Source organism: Papaver somniferum, chromosome 7 (assembly GCF_003573695.1).
Source record: "Papaver somniferum cultivar HN1 chromosome 7, ASM357369v1, whole genome shotgun sequence".
Lineage (NCBI taxonomy): Eukaryota > Viridiplantae > Streptophyta > Magnoliopsida > Ranunculales > Papaveraceae > Papaver > Papaver somniferum.
The window spans coordinates 1,677,740-1,688,972 of record NC_039364.1 but is presented as its reverse complement, the minus strand read 5'-3'; the positions used below and the strand labels follow the sequence as shown (position 1 = coordinate 1,688,972).

At 33.3% G+C, this 11,233-nt stretch overlaps 1 protein-coding gene across 1 annotated transcript; it reads right to left on the bottom strand.

The window, feature by feature from the left end:
• Positions 1-7,383: 7,383 nt before the first annotated feature.
• Positions 7,384-9,286, bottom strand: LOC113294312 (norreticuline-7-O-methyltransferase-like). Its single transcript, XM_026542706.1, has 2 exons — positions 8,434-9,286; positions 7,384-7,933 (listed from the first exon to the last, which is right to left on the bottom strand). The coding sequence occupies exons 1-2, from the start codon at positions 9,208-9,210 to the stop codon at positions 7,637-7,639; spliced, it is 1,074 nt and encodes a 357-aa protein (XP_026398491.1). The 5' UTR covers positions 9,211-9,286; the 3' UTR covers positions 7,384-7,636.
• Positions 9,287-11,233: the final 1,947 nt, after the last annotated feature.

The following is an 11,233-nucleotide window of genomic DNA, read 5'->3' as shown; positions in this document are numbered from 1 at the left end:
TACATATATGTGTTGCCGCACAATGCTTATATCCAACATTGGTTATATAATCTAAACTCTCATTTCAATTTTTGAAACATTCTTAGAGGATGTTATATAGTTGTTATTCACAAACCATTTTTCGTTAAAGCCATTTTCAAGTGATTGAAACAGATCATGACTTTCGTCACTAGGTAAAGATAAACTTGGTCAAAGTAAAAGCTTACTAACACATATTTCGAGAAATATGTAAGCGAGTTAGATTCAGCTCGAAACAATAAATTGTTCCACATAAAAATTACCCAACACAATATGTGCACCACAATTCTTTTGGAATCTTCACCGCATTTACTAGGGCTTCTTGGTGAGGATGCACTCACAACACAATCAGGTTGTGTTGAGGTGAAAAAAATATTGCTCACCGTAGGTATTCGAATAAAATCATGCATGGGATCTAGGAATTTAACAACTTCCTTGAAACTTTCAATAACTGTTCCATACCTTTTTAAGATGTTATCCCTTGTCGAACTCTTGTCTGGAAGATCCTTCTTAATAGTACTCGTTGCTTTATTGATCTTCTTTGGTACCCATTTCCGAGTAGCTTTTGGAGCAACGTATTTCTTTTTCTCCCCAATATAATTATGAAATTTCTTGGAGGGAATACTAGAAGAACTGATATTATGAGACAAAAGTTTTTCTCCAGTTTGGAACATCAGATCTTGTCATCTTAACATAATCAGATCTGGTTTTATCTCGTTTAAGATATCTGCAATTCCTCTCGAAGTGACCTGGTTTTCCACAATAAAGACAATGTTTAGTAGAATGGAAAAAGTTATGTTTAGTGTTACCTAAATGTGTATGTGTTTGCTTTGGAGCTTTACATAATTTCCTATTTTCGTCATCGGCAGTTGGTAGAGAAATTTACTTTTGTCAACCGTGCAAGGTTTTCGTTTAAAAGAATCTTCATCTTTGACAAATTTTACCTCTTTGCAAATACCAGGAGCGTCTATTCCTTCATAGTCAATCCTCGTGTATCACGATGAATTCTACATGCTCCCAATATCGAGGTTAATTTTTCTGAGCTGCTATTTCCAGAAAAAATCTCTTTTAAGCTCGAGTTTTCTTCTTCCAACCTTTTGACCTTTTCAAGTGCAATAACTAGATAATTCTTGGATGATTCATATTGAACTTTGAGATCTTCTCATTCCGAATCAAATAACAAGTTTATCTCAATGTTCTCTGATTTATCTAGCTTTTCTTGAAGAATAATTTCCCGATCTCAACCTCTGAAAATGTTCTCGACAATTTCGTATTTCGTTGAGATAATCTCTTTCACCACTAGAATCAAGTTAGTCTTGCAAGTATTTATACAGTGTACGAAGTCTGTCATATTTAACTTTCTCACTGAAAATGGTGATTTCATCTTCTGAAAGTTTTTGATGACATTCCTTAAGAAGATTATTAGCGACTGGATCCACATGGAACACTTCTTCGTCATAATCAGAATCAGTATCCGAAAGAATTTTTTTGGAAGCTAATAAAATCTCTCCTGCGTACTCTTGGGGATTATAATATTCAGGTCCATCATCAAGAGTAGGCAAAGCTGCAGCATATACCGATTGTCTACGGCTCCAGATAGGACATACTGAAGCCAAGTGCCCGAAACCACGGCAGTTATAGCATTGTACATCATCATTAGGAGATGTTGCAACTTTTGAAAAACTCTTGTTCCTGTCTCTCAAGAATTTTCTAAATTTTCGTGGAGTAACATTCTTAATATTTGTCGAACCAGACTCATTCTTAGAGGATTCAGAATTGTTGCACCTTTAAGAGAAATCACCTCTTTTCTAGATGCGTGTTCATTATCAAAGATCTTTAACTTTCCAACACGAATATTTCTAGAGAGTGTAGAAAGATCGTTTGCTTCTTCAATGGCATGTTTCTTAGACTCGTATTTTGATGATAGATACCTGAGAATTTTGCACACAATAACTTTCTCCGGAATAGTTGTTCCTAATGAATATGAGGAGTTAACTATTTGAGAAAGTCTTTGGTTAAACTCATCAAAGGTTTCATCATCAGACATGCGAAGGTTTTCCCAGTCAGAAACTTTATTTTTAAGCCTTGCTTCTTTCTCTGCGGCATTCCCTTCGAATACGGTTTCTAAGATATCCCAAGAATCTTTAGACTTAATACACGTCGTAACATGGTGCTGAAGATCTGGGGTAATGGCATGGATGATAGAATTTAATCCGTCAGAATTTTGCTTTGCAACAAGAATCTCAGGTTTATCATAATCACCAATATGCTTTGCAACATTTACACCGTCTACAATAACTACTGGAGGATCATAGCCATTAAAAATACGAACCCATTATTGAAAATCTCGCACTTGTATAAAAGCACGCATAACAATTTTCCACCATAAATAGTTCGTGCCATCGAAGACTGGTCGTACGTGTATAGAGATATCACTTTTATCCATAAAATTAGATTGCTACAAACACACAGTTATGATGTCTTAGTGTGTTTGCCTTCTCTGATATCAATTGAAAAAGCGGGAGTCTAACAACCACACCCAATATTTCTTTTGGCAATCAGTATGAACTAAACCTTAATAATATTCCGAGAGTAAAAACTCAATCAAAGAATAATACTAAAGAATTATATCTCTTTTTGTCAATTCAATCCGCAATCAAAAAAATAGGAATTTGCGAGACCGAATGAATATAAGAAATAACTTGGACGGTATCAAAAACCAATATCCAAGTGTCAATCAATTGGGATTCCAACCTTTGGTTGTTGACTAAATTGATTGAACTTACACACAACCTGTGATATTTCAATTATAAAGATAAACAATATAATGCGGAAAAGAAATAACACAGACACCAGAAATTTTGTTAACGAGGAAACCACGAATGCAGAAAAACCCCGGGACATAGTCCAGAACACACACTGATTATAAGCTGTTACACCAATTTCCTACTACCTATTCGGACTAGATGTAATACCTACTTCAGCACCTAATAGAACTCGTAGCACAACACCGATTGTCTTTAGGAATTCTCCTCGTAAATCTTCTAGCAGAACCCAAGGCTCTCTTTAGAAGATACAACAACACGATTGATACGATTCGATATTTTGTTTGCACAAAACACCAGTTTGATTTCCCTTTAGATATGAATCAAGGTTTTGGAAATCTTTTGTTTAATTTTATAAAAACAATTACTAGGTAAAAGTAATATCTAAACAAACTTGTAGATTAGGGATTATTGTACTCTTCAATAATGGAAAAGAAACCTAACTATTCTACAACAAGAACAACCAAAATAAATCTAGAGATATCTTGTTTAAAACATCTTAATGATTTTTACGAGATACCTTAATCGAAGCTTTCTTTCTAGCTTCCGATTTCGACTAACAAGTGTTGGTATACGATCGAAAACTGAAATCTATCAAAACCTAGGTTTTATGATCAACAACTCTTGAATGGTTTTATATCAGAAGTGAAAACCTAATAATAGACAAGAGGTGAAAAACCTATATTACAAGTTGTATAATCAATCACGAAGATCAATCCAACTCGGCTTTGTGATCCCCAATACAAAGACTTTTATCTCACTCTTGTTCACAAAGAACATAAGACATGGAAAACAACCTAATGAGTTTACACCAATTTTCCAAAGGGGATAAAAACGTGTAAGGCTCACGAACCCTTTATTTTATAGTGAAAGGTAGCTTGAAAGCTACGCATAGCTATTTTCCTTTTTTCAAGACTCTCCTAATTTTGGGAGTCTTTCCTAAATTACAACTTTTGCCAAAATAATTAAATAAAAAGCATTACTACTAGTGGAAATCAAACCCTATTCTTATCAATAAAAGCATAATAAAAAATATTTAGTTAAATTAATGATACTGAAACATGGTATATACGTAGGTACATATACTGTACTATCCGCACAGAATCACTCATATATAAGATTAAAAGGCGTACTTAAGCTTTAATTGTTTGCTGGCTGTGAAAGAAGGGAAAGAAAAGAATACATAGACTGGGTTTGAGGCTACTCAGCTGCTGGATTGTTAGGTTTAAAGTTGTTAAATTACATTGCCAAAGCCCAAGAATTTATGTGCTAAGGGTAGCTTAACACGGTTAAGTGATTCTTATCTATCAGTGAATTAGGGAAAACATTTGATCCTGATACTAAGCTCTACCAGAACAAATGTTACACTTAAATTTTATATCTAGACAAAAGTTGAGCATTGTTGGAAATCTGGTTACCGATTCACAAATACGATATAAATCGTATTATTATGTTACCAAATTGCTGATTCCAAATTAGAACTAGCAACTACATGTATTCTTTACGTACTTTGTAATAAAAATATTTATAAAGAATTAAAGAAGTAGAGAAGAAAAATTTAATAATACAATAAACAGACCAACGATTCTGCATTGAGGCGTGTATTTTCTTATTTAAGACATTTAGTGCGCTTCCCTAGATGTTGACATAGATAATGGCATATGTTTCCAGCATTCAAAAAATACCTTTTTGTGTTCTTCAACAGTACTTCGATGAACACCAAAAAAGAATGTAGATTAGGATAATTCTTTTGCTCAGACATAAGAAAGTTTTGACCTGAAACCCTTTTTGACGAGAACTTATTTAATTCATGTAGAGCCCCCGAAGCTAGCAGCTGACTAATACAAGAGATTAACTAAATAAAGAGGCACTAAGAATCTAAATCATTTACTTAAACAATCAATTGAGAAATCTTCTACAAAACTTAACCCAAAACTAGCCCTTCTCAGAAATATACATATATATATATATATATATATATATATATATATATATATATATATATATACAAGAAACTTCTCACAAATGATACATATATAATAATCATTTGGTTTACAAATATAATATGCAACATAATAAACATATCAGAAGTCAACCAACTAACAGACTCAACTCCTCGAAGCTTCCTCTACGCAACTATGATCTGTCTCTGAAACAAAAAGTGAGAATGAGTAAGCACATCTCCTAAAAGGGGTTCCCAGTAGGAATAACATTTAACTTTCAAGTAATCATTGAAAATGATTTGAAAACAATTCATGTTTTCCCTAAATACTAAAACTCAACCAATTTCACATAGGTAAAAAATCATGTATATGGAACTAAGTCCTTCCAAACAATATATAATATTGGTGACTCATCCCGCACCTAGATAGCTATATGGTGACTCGTCCCGCACCTATTGATTGCATAAAAGCTCTAATTCATGTAGATATAAATGAAGGAGCAGTATCCTATATACCACATATGGAAATTCTCATTTCCCAATCAATCCATAAAGAAAAATAAATCATTACAATTCCTTTCCAAGCAATGGAAAGATTAAAAGAAATAACAGAACTTTCGTAAATCAAAGTTAAACAATGCATTGAAAGCACAATCAAACAATGCATGAATTTGTTAAACATAAACTTTGGTAAAAAAAACAACGATAATCACAAAAGAGTTAAATATAGATTCCCACCTCTTTTGATGACAAGCTACGCCTACCTCGAGATCCACGATCCACTGGTTCCTCCTTTGAATTGATCGTTGTTAATATAGACTAACTGTTAATCATACAAGAAATCTAAGAATCTAGCCAAAGTGGCTCACACAAGAATCGTACAAGTCTATCTAATGGTTCTAAGCCCAAGTCCACTAAACCAGCCTATTAACCGAAGACCTGGTCCATATGAGTCTATTAACGGCTAAAACATCTCTTGACTGGTCTAATAGCGTTGACGAGCTTGAGGGTATTTACAATTCATTTGACACAAAAGATAAAGCATTTTACATTTTACGAATTTTGCACCGTCTTTGCAAATGAATTTTATTTCCACAAAAATAACAAAGTTTCACTTGGAAAAAATGTGTTTGAATCTTACCTCTCTGTGGATGCATCCTTTTTGAGCTATATGTGTGTAGGTTTTTGGAGGTTCCCCTTTTTTTGTTCTGATTGATTATCAACGGCGGTTAAAAGGTTTGAGAAATACAAGACTGGCCCGAATTTTTCCAACAATTACAGAGGTTCCAAACAGATAATAGAGAGATTCAAAATACTTAACATAGTTACATGACCAAGTCTAAAAAGAGATGCTACGATTCCCAATTGATTCCAAGGTAACAAGATTTTAGTTTAAATGGGCTTGATTGTATCAAAAGAAACGCATCCATAAAAAAACTGCATTCAGTAGAGATGTTAGGATTCATATATCCAACAATTTCTTAAGTTCTTTTTATCATTTCAGAGTCAAAGTAAAGTAGGTAACGTGGATATATAAGTATCCATAAATCCAACCCTTTTTCATTTTTCTTTTTGTAACAGTAGCATAACTTAACTCGGTTTTCATAGGACATAACAAGTCGGGATTGTTTTGAAACTTTATGTTGATGGTGTCTTTTGTGTCATTATATAGTGGCTTGTATCCGTGTATTTGGAAATATTGTTGTTTCTGATATGTGAACCGGTATAAGAGTCAAGGTGATGTTGTTGATGGAAACTTTGAGGTTGTTGCAGGTTGAATATTTGCTGAAGTTGTTTAGTTTTCCTTTATTTAGAAAAGTCTTTGCTAATGGATTGAAAATGATTAATAAGAACTTTAACAAGAACTTGATTAGAAATTCAACCATAGTCAAGGAACACCACTTTGATCAACAAGCACTTGCAATTTTGTAAGTCAGTCGAAAATTAAACCTCTCAAAATAAAATAACTCAATATTAAAACAAGAAAAACAACTTGAACTAAAAAATTTAAAATGATAAAAGAAGAAAGAAAACCAAGATTGATTAATGAAGATCAGAAAAACAATTTTAAAGTTCATTGGAAATGTGGGTTTTCTATGTTGTTTTAGCGGAATTGTTACGAAATATGTTATTTTAATCAAAATAATTTTTAAAGTTCATTCAAGTTCATCTTTCGGAAATTTGGATTAATTTACAAATTGTTTGAATGGACAATTTTGTGTCACGTTTTTGTGGTGTCTCTTGATGAAGACTCCTCATAACACAAAATCCTTCTAAAAATAACCCAAGATTGGAAAAGCCTAAGTAAATATTCAGAAAAATGATTCGGTCTATCAACATAGATAAATATGATATTTGGAAAAATTATTTTACTTCCATATTTTTCTCCTTTTAAGTCCATATATAATGAATTTAATCATATCGATTTATCATATTTAAGTTATTAATTTTTATCTTACAAAAGGCATACGTGATACCAAAAACTAAAATCCTTGCTCAGATGGAAATAAACCCGAGCAAGAAGACGAAAGAAATTAGGACTTTTTCTTTTTTATGTTTAGAGGAGAGGGGAAGAAAAAATTATTAGGAACACACAAATTAATCTCAAAATATTACATATCAAATCATTTAAATAAAGCTTTTAATTAAACATTAAAAATTAAACCCTTACAGACTTTATTACTAGTAAATTATAATTGCCAATCGTAATACATCTGAGATTTTTTGGAAGCCATGAAATTACTTGAAGATACAACAGTTTCCAATAATGGGAACATCTTTATTAGTGTCTAAAGCTACGAAGTCTCTCCCTCCAAATAGGCTAAACCCGATTCCTCAACATACATTATCATCAATAAACCTCAATTATAGATTGAGCTGCGAAACCTACTGACATTTGAGTAAATTTGCAACTAGCAAAACCTGCTGCATCAAAAAGCTTTTCCCAATCTTTTTCGGTTCTCTCTTTACCTCCATTGTTAACCATCATATCTATATCGGATGTGAGTCTAAGTTTTGAATATGGATGAAACGAATCCTCGTCCAATACCATTTCAACAATAATAAGTTTCCCTCCCGCTGATACTACATCTTTGCATCGCTTTAGAATTTGAATGCATTCATCATCGTTCCAATCGTGAAGGATGTTCTGAAATGTTTACAGGAGGAGTAAGTTAAAATCATATGCGCACACACACACTGAGCAACTTAGCTGGAGAGTATCCCAGTTTGCTAGGGAAAGAACCTCGTACTTTAGGTCGGCAATTCAAATTTTCATACGGACTGCGTTAAGTTAAAAAAAGGCTTCTCTTAAAATATAACCTATATATTTCTTAACCATAACCCATTTAAAATAAGGTTTTATTTTGACTAAACCGACCTTTATATTCATTCCACATTGCCCGCATAATTATTATTTCACAGCCCAAAAATAATAAAATAATCACTAAATCCCTAAATGAAACAGACAGTTAATTATCTAAAAGAACATTTACAATTGATTTAAAGTACGATTAAAAAATAAGTTAATAAGACATTAAGATTCGTTTAGTTTCTCATTTTAACATAAATCTTTGGGTTATAGTTATTAAATGTGTGAGCTACATTTAAGAGAAATCTAGAAAAATTGGTAAAAGCAAAAATAATTACCTTCATGAATATGGCATCAGCCCTTGGAATAGACTTGAACATGTCTCCCGAAACTTTTGTAATAGTTGGAATTTCAGGTGAATCAGCTATAACATGAGGAAGATCAAAGAGTGTGCACTTAATATTGGGGAACGCTTTCGAAATTGCTCTGATTGCAGTACCAGTACCACCACCAACATCAACTAATGTTTTAATTTCATCACCGAAAACACTTTTGCATTCATTAACCAAATGCGAAGTAACTAATCCACTATCAAAAGCCATTGCTCCATTGGAAATTTGATTCATTTCAGGATTTTCACTCATATAAACCGAAATGCTTTTTCCTAACGCTTTCTCAAAAATGTTACATTCACCAGTTAAACTGTCTTTTAGAATATGCCACGGAGCAAACATATCTTCATCAATTATTCCTAAAACTGAAGGAACCATTGATTGTTGAGACCCTCTTATTAGGTATTTCGCCGGTGGAGCTAACCAGTATTTCTCTGTTACTTGAACGGTTCCACCATTAAGCGTGGTGATAACTTCCTTGTTGAAAAGTTTCTGGTGAACTAAGTAACGCATCACACGGTACAAACGCTCGATATTAACCGGTTGATCAATTGGAAGCTTAGCAGCTAATTCCAATATAGACATTGGTGTTCCATGGTTATGAATAGTTTCAGCAATCTCACATTGAACTGCACATTTGAGAAGTAATGATTCCGAAAAACCATAAATTTGTTTCCAGATTATTGCTTGATTTTCTTGATCAATCTGGCTAACTACTTCCATTTTTCTCTCTGGGACTTTCTTATTCTCTCTGAACTAAAAGTTTAGTTGTTGTTGTTGATGATGAGTAAGAGATGTTTCTGGAGTATATTTTATAGACACAAAATTTTTGCCACGGCAACAGAAAAAGCGTGGGCTTTCCTTTTAAATCATTAATCTTTTATTGTACTGTACCTGTATGTGTTACTTCTGAAGATAATAGCAAACTTCCCACGAGCATCCCGTGAGCATCAAACATACACACACATTGTATGTGCATTAATATAGTATCTGGTACCCAATTCCTTAGAGAAAGGCCAGTCATATTTCCTGCTATGGTAAAAGCTTTTTATCTTCTCTCTGGCCAAGCCATCAGCTTTTTCATTGTTAGTGAGGTCTATTGAGCATAAGAGAGAATTAATCTGCTTTGGCTCAATCATTTCACTGTTTCACATGACCTTACTATTGGAGTGTGGTCGACAAACAATCGGAGGAATTTTGTGTGTCACAACCATTGCTGAAAAATGAAACTGTCGGTGTGGGTTTGATTCAATTATTCCACTGAAAATGACAAGAAGAAAAAAAGAGAGTTGCGAACAAGGAAAAGCGTAGGAAATTTCATAAGTTAACGGATCTAGACAATAAAATAGAGCAAGCAAAAAGTAGATAAGTTAAATTTACTGAAAGATGAAGCCGTTGGAATAGATTCGATAAGTTTTCCTTCGCATAATATGGTGCGGCCATTAGAATAGAAACAGACACTTGTATTAAATGCTTGTCCACATTTAATACAGCATTACAATCTACAATTGTTTTATATTTTTGATGATAAAGAAAGAGCCTTTTCATTAGTAACAAGTCAAGGTACCAATTATTCCGATACGATCAAGAGAAGAAATATAAAAGAAAAAGAAAAAAATACAAGTATGGTATAACCTAGAGTAGAGGTGTAAACTAGGTCCTGCCAGCATGGGCACAACCCAACACAACATGTGAGTTATGCTAGCACGACACAACACGTTAGTTTAATGTACTGTGCTGGGTCAGGATAATCAGTACAATGGCACAACACAACACGTGGCACGAATAAGCATTTGGCACAACATGGCACAACACGCTAACAAAGCAAGTCATAACATGTAATACGGTACAATACAACAAATTGTTTTGTATGTTTCTCAAAAGTTGTTTATTGTGACCATTTTTTGACATTCTATCTTCGTAATGTCGAATTATAACAACACATTTTATAATTATACATCTAACCTAGAGGTGTATAACTTGCCGGCACGGCACAACCCAGCCCATGAAGTCTCGTGCTTAGCGTATTGTGTTATGGGCTGCCTGTGCCAGACATTCAGAGGTGATGTGTTGTGCCGTATTAAATAGCATGTTGTAATGTGCCAGAAAAATAAGTGTAATATGTCGTGTTGTGTTGTCCTATCACACTTATTTTAAATACTTTTCAAGTATTTTAGTTAATATATGTATTACTATAAAAATAAATCAGCATATCGAAAATAAGATGTCTAAAACTAGCTAAATTACTAATCTTTTTTTTCTGGATATTTTTTTAAATTTTTTTTATTCATTCATTATATATTTAACTAATTGGAAGCCGAACAAGCTAACAGCGTACTATTACATTAGTTGAACAGGTTGTCGTACTAGCGTACCGTCGAGCCTCATGAAGAACTAAACCGAGGGAGTCGAAGCGGATAGTGTGGCTATGGTTGTCGCAAGGGGGAAAGCTAACTCTGCAGCCTATGTCAAACTTCGTAATATTGGAGTCCAATTTTGTATACATTCCTTTAAAGAGTGTGTATGTAACAAAAGAATCTCGTTGGTTGGTTCAAAACAAACACACTTATCTATGTAATAATTATTTTATTTTTGTTTTAATTCGATATGATCTTTTAAAAGGTAAGAAGGATATATCCTACAAATGGTTACCTAGAATATAGCGTTTTTAAAATGGGTAGTATTCATAAATTCGATTGATTTAGATACATATCCATTTTACTGAAACTTTACATAATGAGTGCTG

Excerpts from the sequence above, each read along its gene's own strand:
- LOC113294312 (XM_026542706.1), bottom strand. The coding sequence starts at position 9,210 with ATGGAAGTAGTTAGCCAGATTGATCAAGAAAATCAAGCAATAATCTGG. Across the intron at positions 7,934-8,433 it reads CTGATGCCATATTCATGAAG|AACATCCTTCACGATTGGAA; the intron begins GTAATTATTTTT and ends TAAACATTTCAG.